Here is an 18,409-nt window from a genome sequence, read left to right on the forward strand (position 1 = left end):
CAAAGGAAGTGACCCAGAAGAAAGAGAGCTAGCTTGTTTATAGGGTCCCTCTGGATAAAGGGGTGGCAGCGTCCCCTATCAGTCCTGAGACCCTCAGTTATCAGAGCCACTCTTGAGTGGAAGGGAGAAGTGATTCCCAGGAGGAAGGGAGAAAGACCAAGCAGAGATGGGTGAGGGAGGTGACAGAACTATACAGAAAGCGAGGAAACTGAGGTGCATGAGGAAGACTGGACCATGCAAGGACTGGGTACTTGGCAGCACTAGCCCAGGACCCAGCAAATAGTAAGTACTTAATAAATGTCAGCTCAAAAGAGACTTCCTGGTTAGGACATCAGTGAGCCGCAACTTGCTCAGACAAACGAGGAACAAAGCATGAGCGCTGTGTCTTAAAGATACGCTCAGAGCTCCCGCGGTGAGGGGCTCCCGCCCTGCACAGACGTGTCTCCAAGGTGCCAGATCTCCTTTGAGCCTGAGCATCTCTGTTCCTGCCAAGCAGGCTGGGGAGGCCTCCAAGAGAATAGGCCCCCTGCCACTCAGCCCAGCTGGGGCCACTGTGTCCATGCGCCCAGCCCAGCCCCCACCCTGGCACGGGCACTGTGGGTGAGAGCACGCCTGGCAGAGGCCCCAGTGCCTGGGAGAGAGGCTCCAAGCAGGCGGCTTTGTATTTTGTGAAAACCAAATCCACAACTGAGCTCTCCAGCCAAGCAAGGCCTGCTGGGAAGACTGGAGGGCCTCTCTTCCCATCCCCCTGCTGGGGCCCACCCTCCCCTCCTTAGCACCCCTGCCAGGAACCATGGGGAGCACCAGCTGCCACCCTGGCTGGCATGGGGCTAAAGGGGATGGGCCTGGGCCCAGCTCCTGCGTGCCAGGGTTCACCCCCCCACCCTGACCCCCTTCCTGTCTGGAATAAATTGGAATACAAATCAGAGGGAAACGCTTCCCTCTGTTTGAACAAATTGCTATGGATCCCTCCCTGTCTCAGGTCAGGGCTCATGATGGGGGATATTTTCACTCGCCGACAGCTAATAGACTCAGGAGAAGCTGCTGGATCGATGGAGGCCGGGAAAATTAGCCAGGAGCTTCAGGCCAGCTTCGGCCTGCCCCTGCCCCCACTTCAGGACTCCAAGAAGGGATGGCGGCAGCCATAAGCTAAGGTGGACATAAGCACCTGACTGACAGCCAGTTCCTGTCCTCCTGCCTGGGAACCAAGGCAAGGGTGTGGAGGAGCTGCCTAGAGGGGCAGAGAGACAAAGGTGAACCCAGAGAAGCTCCCAAAGAGGTCTGTAGTCCCTCCCACAGCCCAGCACGGCCCCTGCACATATACCCACGTTCTTGTGTGCCATGTCGTCCGCATATACATGCCTTCAGCACAGCATGCCCACGTATATTTACATGTGCACAAAAAATACAGATGAAGTGTGTGTGCACACTTTGTAGATAAAGTAGAGAGAACATGGAGAATGTATTTTGGCTCCTATCGAGGTACACAGTGAGAGCAGTTTATCTAACGCCAATGGTTCTACACACACACCACCGCTGCCACCACCGCCACCACCACCGCTGCCGCCGCCACCACCAGCCAGGACTCCCCACCCAATGCCCTCCTTTCACCTCTCAACCTGACTTTAAATTCTGCAGCCACTCCTTAGACCTGCCCCGGCTCTCACAGAATGGGGGTGGGGGGTGATTGTGTGGAGGCGGGGGAGGCAGCCACCCTCCCCCTGGACAGCCTCACAGGCCCGCTCCCTCAGCTCCCGAGGGAATGAGGGAACAAGCCAGATGGGTGTTACTGCTTTGGGTACATCAGGGCATCCCTCAGTACCAAGCCCGCCTGGCACTGTCCGAGGCCTCTACGCCAGTGGGCAATGCCAGCGTCATGGCTGTATGGGGGAGCAGAGGGAGGCGGAGGGCAGGGAAGAGGGAGAGCTCACTGCAGCCTCTGAATGCCCCAGAAGAAGGTGGGATGGCTTGATCAGGAGAAAGCCACTCATGTCCCCTGCCCGTTGCCCTAGCCCACATGAAGCTACACACACATACACATGTACACACATACACACGCGCGCGCAGGCACACATGCACACATGCATGCACACACATTCCCTTCAGTAAATGGGAGCCTGGATCTGGCTTCGGAGATAGACGCAGAAGACAAAAATGTGTTCACTAGCAAGCAGAGCAGTGCCACTAACTTGGTGCAACCCTTCGCCTCGAGCTACTGGTTTCTGCCTCTAAAGCCTGAGCATTTAGGGCCAGGTGACCTCTAAGCCCATCACCTCTGACCTTCCATGATTGCAAACTGGGCTGTCCGTTTGCTGTGTGGCCTGAGGACTTCTCTTGACCTCTCGGCCTCAGGTTTCTCTTCTGACAAATGAGATCCACCTTCAGATCTCTCCTGGCTCTGTCACTCTACAAGCCTGTGATTCTAGATCGTCTCTTTTTCTTTTCTCTGTATCCTCAGCACCTAAAACAGTGTTGGGCACATAGATGGAGCTCAAGAAAAATTTGATTAACTAACAAATTAATCTCAGGTCCCAGATGGTAGTGAAGAGACTGAGAAATTGGCAACAGGTTGGAGGTGCCACTCTGATGTGGTGCAGGCTAGTCGTGTCACTACCCGCAGGACGTTTCTTTCCTGCAGAGCAAAGCGAACAGAATGCAGTAGACCTTATCCCCCACACAGAATCCTGCCTGCGGAGAAAAGGGGCAGTCTGCTTGTCTCAGGGATTGATCCCACCTCTTTCTTAGCTTTGAATCCAGCAGGTCGGAAGCTAATGGTCATGCCTCTCATGGCAATACCCAAAGGACCCTGGAGACTCTGGGTTTGTCCTCAGTGACATCCCCAGCCTTGCCCTCCCCAGGAGTGAGGCCCCTCAATCCTTCAGGGAGAGCCTGGATTCTACCAGGTAGATCTTGGGGACATCAACGGGCTGGAGTTCTGGTCACAGAATCCAAGGAAATAAAGAAGCAGCTCACAGGTCTGGTGGCTGCAGGAAAGTTTTCAGCCTGGAATCGGGGCTTATACATGCAGCCCAGAAGACAAGACCCAAGAACAAAGAGCTCAGCAAAACACGCTGGACCTGAAAAAGCAAGACTCGAGGCTTAGGATGTAGTACAGGCTGTGGGTGCTCCCTGCCCACCACCCCGCCCCTCACCGCTGCAGAGCACACCTGCCAGCACCTGCTTCTCTCTTCCTGAGGCCAGAGCTCACACTGCTTGGGTGTGCAGTGGGCTACGAGTACCAGGAATTCACACCCCCAGAAGCAGCCCCCCACCAGCGATAGGTGGCAGTCGGTGTATACATGCCCCAGCTCCGTCACCATGGAGGGAGAACTCTAAGTGTGTGTTTTACAGTGTCCCAGAGGTCCCCAGTGAGGCATGGTGGTGACTGGCTTGACGAAGCACCTTTTCTTGGTTCCTTTTATTTCCCTATCTCACATCTCCTCTCCCCTTCCAGAGCTTCCCACACTCACCTCCCAAATAAACTACCTGCACTCGGCTCCTCATCTCAGGGTCTGCTTCTGGGGAACCCAAACCAAAAGTCCAAGGCAGTTCCGATTATCATGGTGTCCCCTATTCCATCTCTTACGCGGCCACAACCCAGGGTCCTCATGTCGCCACACACACATACACACCAAATACCAGACCCCGCTCCCCTCCCTCCACCCATCACTTCCCTGGAAACCTCCTTGCTGAGCACCGATGCCTCAAAATCCAACTCATCTGATCAATGAACCTGAGCCACTGCGACAAGGTTCAAGAGTTGCTGGGTATTCCCAGAACAACCTTCCAGAAACAGGGGCCGTGTTTCGGCTGGCTAACTTGTTAGTAACTCTGAGGTGGCCCACAGGCAGTGTGACAGAGAGATTGGACCTGCTGGAGACTGGTAGCAATCTCCAATTCACACTACCAAGCTGGGTGCCTCCTCTACCCACAAAGGGGACCTCCCAGGGCCTCCCGGACATTTCATTAAGGGCTTCTAACACCTAACCAGGAGCCCTGGACGCAGAATGAGCCCCAGATCCGGTAGTTTGGATTCACTGAGGCCTGGGGTTTATAGGGGGTTTATAGGGATAGGGAGAGAATGATAGAGCTATGGGTAAAAAATGAGCTTATAAATACCCTGCTCACACACCCTGGCTTCTCCTGAACCTGCCAGGTGCTAGAGGAGAATGAGAAAGATCCAGCTGTAGAGTCCCTTGTCATGGCTTTTAATTTCGGCTTTGGCACCTAATTGCTGTGTGACCTTGACAGGCCACTTACCTTCTCTGGTCTCAGTCTCTTCCTGCACTGAATCTTAAGGATCTGCTTCTGGGTCACTTAAGACCACTGGTTGGCAGCTGAGCTCACTCCTTGCCACACCATCAAACCCCACCTCATGGCCTTCTCTGTGTCTACCCTGTAGCCTTATTTCATAAAGGAGAGTAAAGCCAGGCCTTACCAGAGCACAGCTCTTCAGCTTGCCTTGTGGGCTTATGTATTGTGCTGGAGGATAAACTGACCTCAAGGTCACCATTTTACCAGGACACCGGAGCCAAACCCAGGTAGATAGCCTACCAGAATCCAGCTCCCTCCTCACCTCTACCCTCCGGCCGTCCCTCTCAGAGATGGGAAAAAGTGCCTCACTAAGAGTGTCTTAAGAATCACATGGGGGAAGTCTCAGGGCCAAGGAGATATTCCAGTTCAGCTCAGAGGCCTCCACTCTTCAATCGTTCTGAGAAGAGGTTATGTTACAGCAAGTTAAAATAAAGTCAGACAATGAAAAGAACTTCCCAACAATGAAAGACCAGAGACCCTGAGCAAATAGCAGTGCACTAGCCCGGTCTCACGTGGGTGTGGACCTGCCGAGAGGCAGAAGAATGAGCTCGATTGCCTGTATAGGACTCTGGCCCAGGGCTTCTAGCATAGCCCCTCAGTTTCTCTTCCCCCAAATCAGGAGGGTCAACAGAGCTCTCCCGCAGCTGGGACTGACAGGGCCACTTGCTGGAGGAGAGAGGTACCAAGAATCAACAACCTCAAGGAAAGTGTGACGGATGAGTGGGGTGAGCAGAGGGAACCAGAGCGCTGGCAGGTAGGACCCTGGGACCCTCACATGAGGGAGTGGCTGACCCCAAGCAAGTCTCTTCCCTGCTCTGGGTCTCAGTCGTCCCTAAAGTTCCTTCTGGGCATCCTCTGAGTAATCAGAGGCCCCCACCCAGTGGGAGGGGAGGGCGAGGAGGGCAGTGTTCACATCCATCTGTATCTCTCTCAGGAACACCAACTGACCCTGTCTGGGGATCTGTGGTAAAGACTGCTCACGACCTACCCAATATCCATTTTCTCCTTCTTTCTAATGGAACCCCGATATTCTAATAGGTGAGAATATACCCATCAAAAGGCTATATTTCTCAGCCTCCCTTGCAGCTAAGAATGGCCGATGGGATGTAAGCAGAGGTCGTCGGGAAGGGGCTTCTGGAAAAACACTCTAAGGGAAGCTGACTCGGCTGGTAGGCCTTCCCTTTTAAATGCTCCTCCCTTCTGCCTACCTGGAATGTGTCGTGTCGTGATGGCTGAGCCCTAGCAGCTATTTGGTGATTCTGGGGCAAAATGCTCCAAGGCAGGGGTTCCCAAACTTTGCTGCACATTAGAATCAACGTGGATCCTTTTAAAAAATGCTAACGCCTGGTTCCCACTCCTAGACATTCTGATCTAATTGCTACTAGGTATGACCGAGGCATTACGATGTTTGAACACTCCCCAGGTAATTCTAGCAAAGTTTGCGAGCCATGACTGTAAGGACAGCAGAGCAACAAGCTGAAAGGAACTTGGATGTCTCGTGACCAGTGGCTGCCATAGCAGCCATGGATGGCCTACCTCTAGACTTAAGAAAGTCACCTATAATTCGTTGGAGCCTCTGTCATCAGGTCTTTGTTTCTAACATCAGAATGAGACTCCTAACGGATACAGGACTGGGGTCCTCATGCTGCTCCCATCGGCCAACCCATCCTCTGCAGCACAATCCAGGGAACAAAAATTAGCCAGATATGGCCCTCAGGAGCCTCGCACTCGGAGCAGTGGGCAGGCATTAAACTTGGCACTGGGCAGGCTTGAGTTCAAATCCTGACTCCACCACCTGCCAACTACAGGGCCTCAGGCTAGTCACTCAAGCTCCTCCATCTGGAAAAGGAGGACACTGGAAAAGGCTGCATTCTCCTGCTCCACTGCGAGCTCCTAGGGCACAGGTGCCCTTCACACTGCAGCCACAGCACCCACCACCCTTCCAGACACTTAGCGGGTACTCACAAAATATGTGCTTGGTTTACACTGAATGGCTACAACGTAGCCCAGTTCTGAAATGTTCATTTGATTCTAAACCAAACAGGGAAGAGAATAAACAAAAGGGCCACATTTCAAAAATAGGTAATAGAATTTACCTATTTCAGGTCAATGAAAACAGTATTTCTGGGGTAGCTTCTTTCAGTCTGTCTAGGTCCAGTTCTGGAAATCTTCTCGTTAGAAGCAGGGAGGAGGGCCAATCTCCCAAGCTCCTGACGTGGACCTTCCAGTTAGCACTGTTGAAATAGAAAGTCTCCCTGCTCCTAATTTTTAAAAATTTTTAAATAATTCTTTTCAAGTCCCCAGGGTCCGAATGAGCTTGGTTGAAACACAGCTTGGGCAATGACCTGGAAAATCCAGAAGTGCCCTCCGAAAGCCCAGGGGAAGACAGAAGACATCTGTTTGGGCCTGACTCATTCTGATGAACTGTCTACACCAGCTGCGCCCGCGAATCGACTGGAGAGCTCTCGCAACCACAGCTGCCTTGATGCTACCTGCAGAGTGTCTGATTCAGGAGGTTGGGGCGGAGCCAGGCATCTGCTGTTGAAAAAGCTCTCCAGGTGGTTCTGACAGGCTGCAGAGGTTGAGAACCACTTCTCTAGACAGCTTCCAGCCCTCCAGATAATCAAAGTCTACCTCGGCTGCGTTTCTGGGACTGGAAAGGAACCAAGAAGAGCCTGAGGTGGAATCTCCAAAGCCAGCCAAGCAGCACCCTCACGCCTGCCCAAGTCACCACCTCCCCACAGGTCACCCAGCCCTGCAGCTCCAGCTTCCCACCGGCAGACGGCCCAGGCTGTCTAGTAGGAACTGCCATTCTGGCCCTCCTTGGCCTGCCACATTTCTCAAAAGCGCAGCCGGCACCTCTGGCTTCCACATGCCACCCACACCCGGGGATCCCTACCATCTGCCTGCCACCCACTCTACTCTCATGAAACAGAGTCCGCACAGTTCGCCTGAGAGTTTACAAAGTGCTCTTACTCTCGGCTTCTCTGAAACCCCAAGAGGTGGGTGTGCCTGAACCAGGCTTCCAAATGGGGTAACTGAGGCTCAGAGAGGTGAGCCTGTTGGGCCAGGGTCCCTTGAGGCAACAAGCTGCCCGCCTGGCCCTCCAACCCGAGTCTGCCCATTTTCATCCAGTCCTCCTTCCCGTATGGCCTTGCCATTCAAAGACTGGTCCATGGGCCCGCAGCCCTGGCATCACCCCAGAGTTTGTTAGAAATGCGAATCTCAACCTCGCCCCAGACCCACTTGATGAGAATCTGCAGGGTCTTGAGGAGCCACTTGGTGCTGCAGCTGCCTGCCTCCCAGTCCCCAGATGGCCCTTCCTCTGTCTCCTCCCCCACCTCAGATGCCTCTTCTTTAGCGGACTCTGTCTTTTCCCCTGTCTTTCCCGTCCCTGTCCCCTGTCTGGTCTCCTCCTACCTACCTGATGCCACCTGTCCTGTCCTCTTTCTCCCCCCACCCCCAGGGCACTGGTCTCAGCCCAGTCTCTTGTCTCACTCTATTCTCTCTTCCCTGAGAATTGTATTCCACTGCACGATTTCAACCCACATCGTTCTAGTCACATAAATCCAAACGCGCGTGTCCACCTCTTCCGAGCAGATCTCTCCTGAGTACCAACACTCTTGTCCACCAGCCCCGTCAACATCTCTCCCAGACATCCCACACCAGAACCCCAGGTCATTCAAAACTGCACTGGCATTGTCATGAAAATAAAACTTTATTGAGGGCTTGCTCAGCTCCAGGCACAGAGCTCAGGGTTTCCCAGGCACGGCACATGGCATGCTCGTCACAAACTCATGCAGTGGGTACGCTGCTTCCCATCTGACCCACGGGAAAGCCAGGCCTTAAAAAGCAGATGGAAGGCAGGCTCTCACAGCTGGTGCGGGCAGCGCTGGGGTTCAGACCCGGGTTTCTGACCAGAAGTCCAGGCTCTGAACTCCTTCACTCCAGTGCCTCAGATCTTCTGACATCAGTTCCCTTTGCTCTACCCTGATGCCATGGAGTGCCGTCTCCCAGTGCCAAACCTCAACGTCATTTTCAGTTCCTATCCCTTGTCTGAGCTCTCCCTGAAGTACTTTTAGGACCTAATGATTACGCAGTCTCATTTCTTGCCTTTTGCAGGAATCTCTAACTGGTTCCCTTCCCCCATACTCAACCCCCTCTAGTCTATTCTCTACATGGCAGCCAGAGGGTTTCTTTTGAAAAGGTGTCAGTTCATGTCCCCCCTCTGATCAAAACCCCCCCAGGGCTCCTCACCTCACTCAGGATAAAAGCCAAAGTCCTTTGCTTAGCCTTCAAGGTTGCAAACTAACCCTCCGACCCCCACCCCTCCTTCCCTCTCCCCATTCCCCTCCCATGGCTCATTCTGCTCCGTCCATCCTGACTCCTCTTTGGGGTTAAACAGGCCAGGCAGGCTTCTACCCCATGGCCTTTCCACTGGCTATCTCCTGCCTAGAATACATTTCCTGGAGATACCCACAGGGCTTTCTCCCTCCTCCCTTGGCATCTTCAGGTCTCTGTTCTGGTGGCACCTACTCAAGGAGTCCCCCGACCACTGTATATGAACTTGAACCACAGTCCACCATTCCTTGTCCCTTTGGGTGCTTCACCCTTTATCACAGATCTCATTGCCACAGGATGTATTATATACGTATCCATCGACTTGTTTATTGACTGTCTCCCCTCAATTTGAATGTAAACTCTAAGAGAGCAAGAGCTTGTTTATCTCCAAATATCTCAAGCGCTCCACACAGAGCCTTCACTCATATGTTTGTTGAATGACTGCAGTTCTTGTACCCAGTCCCTCCCGGAACAAGTTCTCACTCTGGCTTTCCTGGACAACTGCAGGACTTCCTGACGGGTCTTCCTCCTCCCGACCCTCACCTCCTCACAGCTGCGTGGCTACCAGGCCTGAAATACAACACATTTCCCTGCTCAAGGTCCTCCTAACAGGCCCTCCAAACCCAGGATTCCCGCCTACTCCCGCCAAGCACAGGCTTTGCAATCAGCAGATCTGAGTTTAAGTGCAGCTCTGCCACTTGAACAAGTAATTTCATCCTTTTGAACCCTCAGTTTACTCATCAGTAAAATGGGCTGTGAATGACTCTCTCAAGGGCTCGTGGTGAGGATGAAAGAAGACTATGCACATTCGTGATCTCAGCCCGGGGAGTAAACATTAGCGATTTTTATTATTATTCTTATACTGTTCCAACTCCAACTGCCCCTATTCCTTTTCAACCTATGCTCCAGCCCAGCTGAGTGACTCAATATTCCCCGCACACACCCAGGCTCTTTATCCTGCGTACCTTTGCCTCCACCTGGGATGCCTGCTCAGTCCTCACCTCTCTTTGTCGAGGCCAGTTCAAATGCCCCTTCCTCCACAAGGCCTTGGAAGTAATTTCCTTCCCCTTGGAATTCCCACAGCCCTTTATCTGCCCTTACCACAAGGCATTTATCAAGTTCTTCCTGGAACCACCATCTGGTCTGTGACTCCCCGCCCCCTCCTTTTGAGGGCAGAACCTCATCTTATTCCCCTCAGTGGTCCTGTCACTTCTCAGAACAGGGCCTTACTCAAGAGAAGTACTCAGTAGATATTTAATGAATGGTCAGGGACACACCATACTGTTTTCCTGCCCCCAAATCAGAAGACGCACAGGGATCAAATCTCAGCACCACTTCTTATCAGCTGTGTGACCTAAGGTTTAAGCAACTCACTTAAACTCCTGAAACCTTGGTTTCCTCATCTGTTACAGGAGGACAATAGGACCTGCTGTGCTGACCTCTCAGAATGTTATGGAAATTAAAGGAGAGAAGGCATTTAACGCTTGGTTAAGGCATGTGGCACTTATGCACCTTTCTGGGATTGTTGTTCTAACCAATGATTTTCCCTGAAAGCTTCCTTCCTCTTTGCACAAAAAGATGCCCAAAAGAACCAAAGGCATGACAGGATGTCAAACGAGTTTTGCTTTCTTCCTTATATTTCTGAGTATTCTCTGATTGTTTCTCAAAGACCCTGGGAAAGGGAGACTTCATTGTTTTTAAAAGAAGGATTCATTCCTTTGAGATAAGCATTGCTTTTGCCTCCCATATCAGCATTTAAATGCAATAGGGGACCCTTAGTACCTAGTACAAGCCATTAGCAGACGCAGGCCTGCAGAGCAGGGTCTTCTGACCACGGGGAGGAAGATGCAAGAGAGGGGCCACACCCCAGGTTCACAAAGAGGCAGCTCTGCCAGGGCATGAGCCCCTGCTCTGCACACAGCCCCACCTGGGCAGGAACCCACGTGGGTGAGCCCCACCTTGGCCTAGGGGGGCTTAGGAAATGTGGCTTTGGCTACAGGTGAATGCCCTAGGACACTGGGAGGGGAAACATGAGAGCTGAAGGGAGACCTGAAACTTCAGAACGCCTAAGGAGTCCCCGTGGGCCCCAGGCTGAGGAATTCAAGTCTCATCCCACCAGAGTCTTGAAGCCAAGAGAGTCCAGGAAAAGCAATAAGCAATGTGGTGGCCAAGCCCGCCCCCTGCTGGCTACATCTGGAGTGGCAGTGCCAGCTGCACAGGGCAGCATCCCTAGGCACACACCCCTGCACCTGGGGCCTAGTCAGGCTCAGGTGTCCAGAGGCAGGTAGAGACCTGGCAGGGCTCTTGTAGAACTGAGAAGCCCAAGGTCTCATGTCCCAGGTATCATCTTTGCTGGGTGAGGCATCTCTTGGCCCAACCTCCCTGAGCCCAGCCATAAGGAAATGCAAGACAGAAGGGAGTGGAGGGAGGAAGACAGAATTGGTGGGTCATGAGGGCAGGATATGAAGGGGAGAGGAGGGTACACCACACTCCTGCCTCTGTCTCACTCCTCCCAGGCCCGCCTGGGCCTCCTGGGCGGCCAGAGAAGCCACGGCTGCTACCACTGCCCGGATTTCCACTCCCGCCCCCAGGTATTGATTTCCTGCATCATTCATTTGCCAGCCTTGGCTGCTGTGATTAGCTCCCTCCATTCTCCCTATGGAGCCCCCCACCCGCCCCTCCATGTTCCAGCAAAGCAGAGCTAATACCAGGCTTTAAATGAGGCTTTGCCACCCGGCCCCAGCAGTTCCCAGCCAAGCCTGGCCAATTACAAGTGGGCCCTTAGCATGTCCCCAGCCTGCCCCCTCATGGGTGCTTTCCTCACTAATAAAATCTTCTCTCACCACCCCCACCACCATCCCCAGAACCTCACCCAGCCAGGAAATAGATTCCCAGCCTGTAGTGTAGGATGGACATCATGCAGAGCTTGACCCTAAGGGGGGGTCTCTCTGGCCTGACACCAGGCCTGGGAGCCCTCAGGCAGGCTCCGGGGCCAACATCAGAGAGGAAAGGGGTGGCAAAGAAAACCAAACAGCTTAGATTTGAGGACACAAGGCCTTCTCTCTCCCTCATGCAGTTTCTGTCACTGAGAAGAAATGTGGGACAGCGGCATAGACCTTCTTGAGGACATTTTGAAAACCCTAAGCCTTCTGTTAGCCCTTAGGGGACCAGTTTTCTGATGCGATGTCTTCTCCAGGGGGAGAATCAGATGTGGACAGGCAGTTTTGAGACACGGGGTGACAACTCTAGGGAAAATCCCAAGAGTGCCCACACCTAGATCAACACCCAGAAGACGGCTCTGGGAGACACACTTCCTGAAATTCCTTCTCCGCACCCCTCAGAGGAGGGGAAAAAAAAACCTGACTTGGTGATAATTCTGTAAGCTATGTTGCTCTTGTCAAATTTTCCAACATCTGTCTTCATGTTCCCATAAAAATTAGCATAGGATAGTAGTTTCTGATGACACCTTTGGTGAAATATTTTGACTTCCACCAGTAAGTTGCAAACAACCTGTCTTAAGGATAATGTCAATTCCCACTCCTGCATATTAAATAATCCAGGGGTTTGTTGTGTTTTTGTAAGGGAGAAGGATCCCTTCGACCTGCCCCTAGCTGGAAATCCATGGCCATGGGAGGAGTGGAGGAAACCAGGAGGAAGGCTGGGTTGTTCTCTGATGCTGTCCTCACACAGGATACGCCCCCTCCTTCACCTGGCTACTGCCTGTGCCCCAGAGATAGGCCTCTGGGGCCAGCCACCCCCCTGGCCTGCCAGAAAGCAGATTACAGGATCCCCCAGGAGTACAACAAACTGGACCAGGAGATTCGGAGGCGGGGAGGAACCAGCTCCAAATAGACCATCTGGTCTAGTACTCGGCTGCTGTGACATCTGTGCCTCAGAGAAGAGTGAAGCCACCTGGCCAGACTAAGCGTGCTTCCCCAGTCCGACTGCAGACAGGGCAGCTCAGAGCCGGCAAGAGGAACCTCAGCAGGAAACCGGGCACCTGCCTCCCACCGGCCTCAGCAGAGACTCAGCAGAGGCTCAGGCCAGATTCTGCTGGGTTTGCTCTCTACATCCTGCTCTTCTTCGCTCTCTTCAAATCAGCTTCCATGGTAATCTACGCTTCCCTCAGCCACATAGGCCTGGGGGCAGAGGGGAAGGGGCTAAGGTTCCCTGTCCAGGGCACACTTTTTTCTTTTGTGTCTGGAGTCTAACCTGCCTCTCTCCTCACTGCCAAAACAGCACTAGGCTTCCAGCCTCTTCTCTTTTCTCCTCTCTGAGGTTCCCTACGGCCACCAGTCTAAGACTTTGTGACTCTTGCTAAGCAGAGCCCCCAAAGAATGCTCAACGACCCTTCTGCAAACCATCCTAGACAGAGTTCTTGGAAAGAAAGAATTTCAAGAAGGATTTCCTCAAACTTCCCCAATGATGGCCCTTCCTTTGTGCAACAGATATTTGCTGAGCTCCTGTTGTGTGCCAGGCGCCATGCTGGGTGCTGGCATACAATGATGGACATGAGTGACCATTTCCTCACCCCTACACAGGACTCTTTCTCAAGCTGCTTCATCTGCTTGGGGCATAGAGGAAAAGTGAACGGCAGAAAATCAGCTCTCTATACTACTTGTTACCCCAGACCCAGCCCTACAAGCGTTCTCCCTTCTGCTGTATCTGGCCAAAGCTACCCTCCTCCTCCTCACAATAGATCTTCCTCTCTCTCTACCCACCTCAATGAAGACTTTCAACTCAGCAATTCCCCTGAGGCTCCAGTCTTCCCTGGAACCACACTTTCCAAGGGCACGTGGAAAGGTCACCCAAGAGTCTGGGGTTGGCCAGTGCACACGACCCACCTTGACTTGCTCTGAGTGAGAGCAGCTTGGACCCAAGCATATTAAGGAGGGGAGACAATACCAAGAAAAGGGGACAGATAAGCCACTGACTAAATTCTGGCCTCAAAGTACTCTGAAATCCGGGTCTGCAGAGACCACTGCGTCTCTTCTCCACTCCCTGCCCTCATCGCTGGGGTTTCCAGGCTAGGCTCAAAGGAGCTTCCTCAAGATAGGCTCTGTGCAGCCCTGGAGAAGTTTGGAAAGGGTGGAGGGGATGGAGAAGAGGGATGGCCAGGAAATGGGTTTGCCAGATCTACCCAAGGGCACTCCGAGGGAGGATAGGGTGGGAGTGCAGCAGCAAACAGGAGGTCTCTCCATCACTCTCCAGAGCCCCTGAAGTGTGGTGAGAAAGAGGTAAAGGTCTCAGCGATGTCCCTCTTTAGGCCACCACTTAAGGAGACATTGAGGCTATAGGGAAACCTTGGGGAGAAAGAAGAAAGAGGACACACACACACACACACACACACACACACACACACACAAAACCCCAGTGTCTTCTCCTGCCCTGGAAAGGCTGAGGCCTCTGGGACCCGTTCAGTGACCTCTTCCCCACAACCCAGCCTCTCAGTCCTTGCTACATTCTTCCTCCTTCTTTCCTTTTCTGGCCTATGTAAAAGGCCAGGCAATAAGAGACACACAAACTAATTAAGAAGCAGAGTTTGGCCAGATGCCTGAGCCAACCTCCCCAGGGAATTAAGCCTGACAGGTAGCTGTATAGGGCCAGGAGCTTGTCACCTCCCAGAAACGCCTCAGGACACCCCTCCCTCTTGTGAGGCACCCCCAGAAGGAAGCATTTAGCATCTGCACCTGAGGCTGGCAGCCAGAGGTGGGGTGGGGGACAATGCCTCTGACCCCCACCAACAGAACAGGTCAAAATCTCTTCCCTGATGAAAGGTGAATAATGAGACCCTTGACCCCTGCGAAAGAAAAAGAATCTTCCCCACTTCAGCTCCACATCATTAAAAAGTGGCCTACACAGACGCCCTGTAGTCAAGGGAAGGCAAAGTCAGGGCGACTGGCCCTGAGACTGACTTTTTGTGCTGTGGGGTCAGGGCATTGCCGGCTGCTAGAACTCGGAGGGAGGGTCCTTGAGAGGGCTGATGCCTGCTCTCCTGACCTTTCCCAGGGAAAACCCACGGGAAAGAAGGGAGAAGGGGTGACCAGAGTCCCTTTGGTGCCTGAAAGTGAGGTGTAGGGACGCGGGAGCAAAGCTGCGGGGCAGGAGGCAGAGTTTGGACACGTAGCCGGGGGTGCGTGCTGTGTTTCCTGAGGACGGTGGCTGAATGTGTCTGCGTGTGCACACAGGGAGAAGGAACGTGGGGCTGAGGTTTTGTAGCTGGGAACCGGGGACAGGAAGAACTGGCTCAGGAGAGGTCCGAAAAGGGATGCTGGCGGGGTTTTAGGCGCCGGATCCAGGGGATGCTGGCATCCGCTCCAGCTGTCAAGAAGCGAGTAAAAGAAGCGAAGCCGCAGAGGGAGCCGGGAAGGTGAGCCCCGGCTCCGCGGCGGTGCCGGCAGCCAGCTCGTCCTCAAGCCGCGCGCAATTCCGGGTTGCGCATCGCTCAGCTTCCACTCCGGAGGCCGAGCCGGAGTAGAACCAGGTTTCGGTGCAAGTCGCTGCCCCAGCCCCCGGGATGGAGTCTGTCAGTCTCCGGAGCCTACTAGGTTTCAGGATTCGTAGCCACTGCCGCCCCTGACAGGGTTTAAGAAAGTGGGTACCTCCCCCCTGGCATCATCGGCTTCACGCCAGACCCTACAACCCGTCTGCGTGCTCCGAAGCAGCTAGCTCGATCTCCTTGCGCCCTGGAAAAGGGCGGAGAACCAGGCATCCGCTCCAGAGTGCGAGCCCGGGTCCCCACCAAACCCCGGCAGCGCGCACTTTGCGCTTCTTGCAAAGTTTCCGCGCGGTTCTAAGCCGGCGTGGAGCCGGACACGGGCTCTTACCGTAGACTCCTTGTCCTCGGCAGTGGAAGGGGATGAGCGCCAGAAGTAGAAGGCAGGTCACCTCCATCTTCACGGCCGGTGCTTCATCCCCGCGAGGCGGCGCAGCCCAAAAGGCGGCGGGGGGCGCATCCGCCGGGGCCCCGCAATGCCCCCTGCGTTTCCCCCTTCCCCGAGAGGCGACGGAGTGGGCGGCAGCGGCGACGGAGACCCGCAGACTGAGGAGGAGGAGGTGGTGGCGGCGGCGGCGGCGGCGGCGGCGGCGACCCGGGTTTCTCCTCCGGCGCCGCTGCCCGTGTGGGGACGCAGGGGGCGCTGGCCCGGCCCTGGGTGCCTCCGCGCGCCGGACGCAGCAGCCAGCGCCCCGGCCCGAGGAACCCGGCTGCGGAGCCGCCCTGAGACCCCAGGGCTCTCCGCTCGGAATACTGGGCGCCAGGGACCCCTCTGCGTCGGCGGTGGTGCTTCAATCCAACAGGCCACCGACGACTGATAAACTTGTTTCCCGGCCCAGAGGACGCCCCTCCTCGGAGCGGAGCGGGAGCGGGTGCGGGGAGGCCCCAGCTCCTCTCTGGTTAATCCGCTGTCTCCAGGCCTGCGGCGAGTGCAAGGGAGACGGGCTGGGCGCCCTCCCGGAGGCGAAGCAGCCCTCCTGAGCTGGAGAGCAGCGCGGGCTGAGCTCCGCCGAGGGGTGAGAGCCACGGGGCCCCGGGCCCGCGAAGTTAACCCAGCCACCGAGAAACCCCGGGGAGGAATTGCGCCCGAGCGCCCCGCGGGAATCAGGAGAGCAATTCCAGCCAAAAGAGACCCCGAAAAGCGGGGAAAAGAGGAAAGTTTGAGACGTTTGAATAATATTCGCGCTGTCGCCGAGGCCGGGGCTGCAGCGCGGACGCCGCTGGCGGCTTCCGCTAGCCGCGCTCGGCTCGCGCCGTCTGGCCGCCGAGGTGGCGCTCCCGGGCGCGGTGCTCTCCCGAGCGCCGGGCTGCGTCGCGCCCCAAGTTGATCTTCCCCGCCCCCGCCCGGCGGCCTCGGCCGGCGGGGGCCCCCAGCGGGCGGGGCCGGGCCGGGATCCCGGGCGCGGCGGCCGCTGGGCTCCGGCTCGCGGAAGCGCTCCAATCGCTCCGCAACTTGGGCTTCGCTGTGCTGCTTTCCCCCCACCCTCCGCGCTTTTCATTCCACGCTCCCCCCGCCTCCCTCCCTCTCTCCTCCCTCCTCGCGTCTCCGCGTTCGGTCTCTCGCTCTCCCACCCTTTGTCGCTCGCTCTCCTGTTTGATTCCCCTCCAGTTAAAAAAAAGGAGCCAATTAAAGGCAGCCCAGCTCGCCCGGCCCAGCCTCTGTCCAATTTCCTCGCCTCCCCCAGGACCAATTAGAGAAAACAAAACAGGGCTAGGGGAAACAGACTGCGCTCTCTCTCTCTCTCTCTTTCTCTCTCTCTCTCTCTCTCTCTCTCCCTCCCTCCCTCCCTCCCTCCCTCCTTCTCTCTCCGCCCCCCCCCCACTCCCCGGCAGGAAAATGTCAGAAAGCAGAAATGGATCCATCTATCCCGAGGACAGTGGCCGAGGGACGTGGGTTTCGGCACCGGCTCAGCAGCCGCGCGCTCGAACACTCGCTCTCTGCCCGCCCTTGCACACCCAGACCGGCTGCCTGAGCCGGGTGCACTGATCCCAGTGCGCTCGCAGGGCAAGCACGGCCTCTCGCCCTGGGGACCCAAACCTGCCGGGCACTGCACACTTTGTAAATGTTTTGCACTTTTGGGAGCGGGACTGAAGCAGGGGTCGGAGGCAAGGGCAGGGGCGCCCGCGGTTCCTGAGGTCCAGCAGGCGCGCGAGCCGGCCACCTGCTGTCCGTCTGCAGGGATGTGTGCTCCGCTCCCGCGTCCCTCCGCCCCCGGCCGAGCCCCCGCCTCTTCCCAGGCCGCCTCGGCCTCTCCCCGCGTAGGGCGTGGAGCCACCGTTTAGTAGCTCGCCGAGCTGGGGGCTCAGAGGGCGTGCTTAGAGCTCCTGCCCTTGCCTCGGCCCACAGGTTGCCAACAGGTTTATCCAAAGGACTCCTCTGCCGGAGCTCCGCAGGCCATCCCCCATGCTCCCCAGCTCGCCCCTCTCGCCATCCAGCCTCCCCTCGGGGCCTCAGGCGCCCCCAAGCGCCCCAGGGATGCACTCCCTTCCGTCAGCCGAGCCCCGGGCCCGCTCCAGTTGCTGGGGTCCGGCACTCCGAGACTCCTCTACCTCAACCGGGCCCTCCCGGAGCTGGGGTGGGGATAGCTCCTCCCAAACGCCGGCCGGGAGGGGTGTAGATTGGAAAGCAAGGCCGGCGGCCTCCCCCGCGCCTCTCATCGTGTCCCCCTATCCGGGTGCTGCTAATCTCACCTACTCCACCTGTCGCCGTTATTTATCTTGGCGTGTGCGCAGGGATTGTGTTAGGGCGACCCGTGGGAGCGCAGACAACCGCAGCAGCTAGCAAGCGGTGAGATTACAACCCTCCTCCCCCGACCCCGGGAGCTGTACAGTATCTAGGCTGTGATGCTGGTTCCACGATTCTGCATTTGTGAAAACTCAAAGAACTGTACACCAAAAAAAGGATTTTTCCGTATGTAAATTAAAAATAAATAATAATAATAATAATAACGACCCTTTCCCCAGGCCCATTTCCTGCTGGGTCCCTCCTCTCCTGACTGTCCAGGGGCCGACACCCACAGGGGTAAGTGCTCCCAACTGCTGGGGCAGGAGTCAGAGGTGTCGGGAGAAATTCAAGGCAGCATGGGGGGGGGGGGTGCCATCAGCTGAAACCTAAGCTTCCTTTCTGTCCATCGCAGGTAGTCTGAGAACATCTGAAGAATGAATATCCAGCCCACCTGAACTTAATTGAGCCTCCTTCATCCGGTCCTCCCTTTCCTCTCCTTCCTTTCCTGTGGGTCCAAGGCTGAATAAGGGGAT

General features: G+C 55.5%; 1 protein-coding gene across 1 annotated transcript in view; it reads right to left on the reverse strand.

The window, feature by feature from the left end:
• The window catches only part of MDGA1 (MAM domain containing glycosylphosphatidylinositol anchor 1), a 60,011-nt gene extending 43,291 nt beyond the window's left edge, over positions 1-16,720 (reverse strand). The window contains exon 1 of the mRNA XM_033098992.1: positions 15,483-16,720. Coding sequence (XP_032954883.1) covers positions 15,483-15,549 — 67 coding nt within the window. The 5' untranslated portion in view covers positions 15,550-16,720. The remainder of the gene's footprint in view (positions 1-15,482) is intronic.
• Between the last annotated feature and the right edge of the window lie 1,689 nt (positions 16,721-18,409).

The sequence above is a fragment of the Rhinolophus ferrumequinum genome, chromosome 3, assembly GCF_004115265.2.
Source record: "Rhinolophus ferrumequinum isolate MPI-CBG mRhiFer1 chromosome 3, mRhiFer1_v1.p, whole genome shotgun sequence".
In the NCBI taxonomy this organism is placed as follows: domain Eukaryota; kingdom Metazoa; phylum Chordata; class Mammalia; order Chiroptera; family Rhinolophidae; genus Rhinolophus; species Rhinolophus ferrumequinum.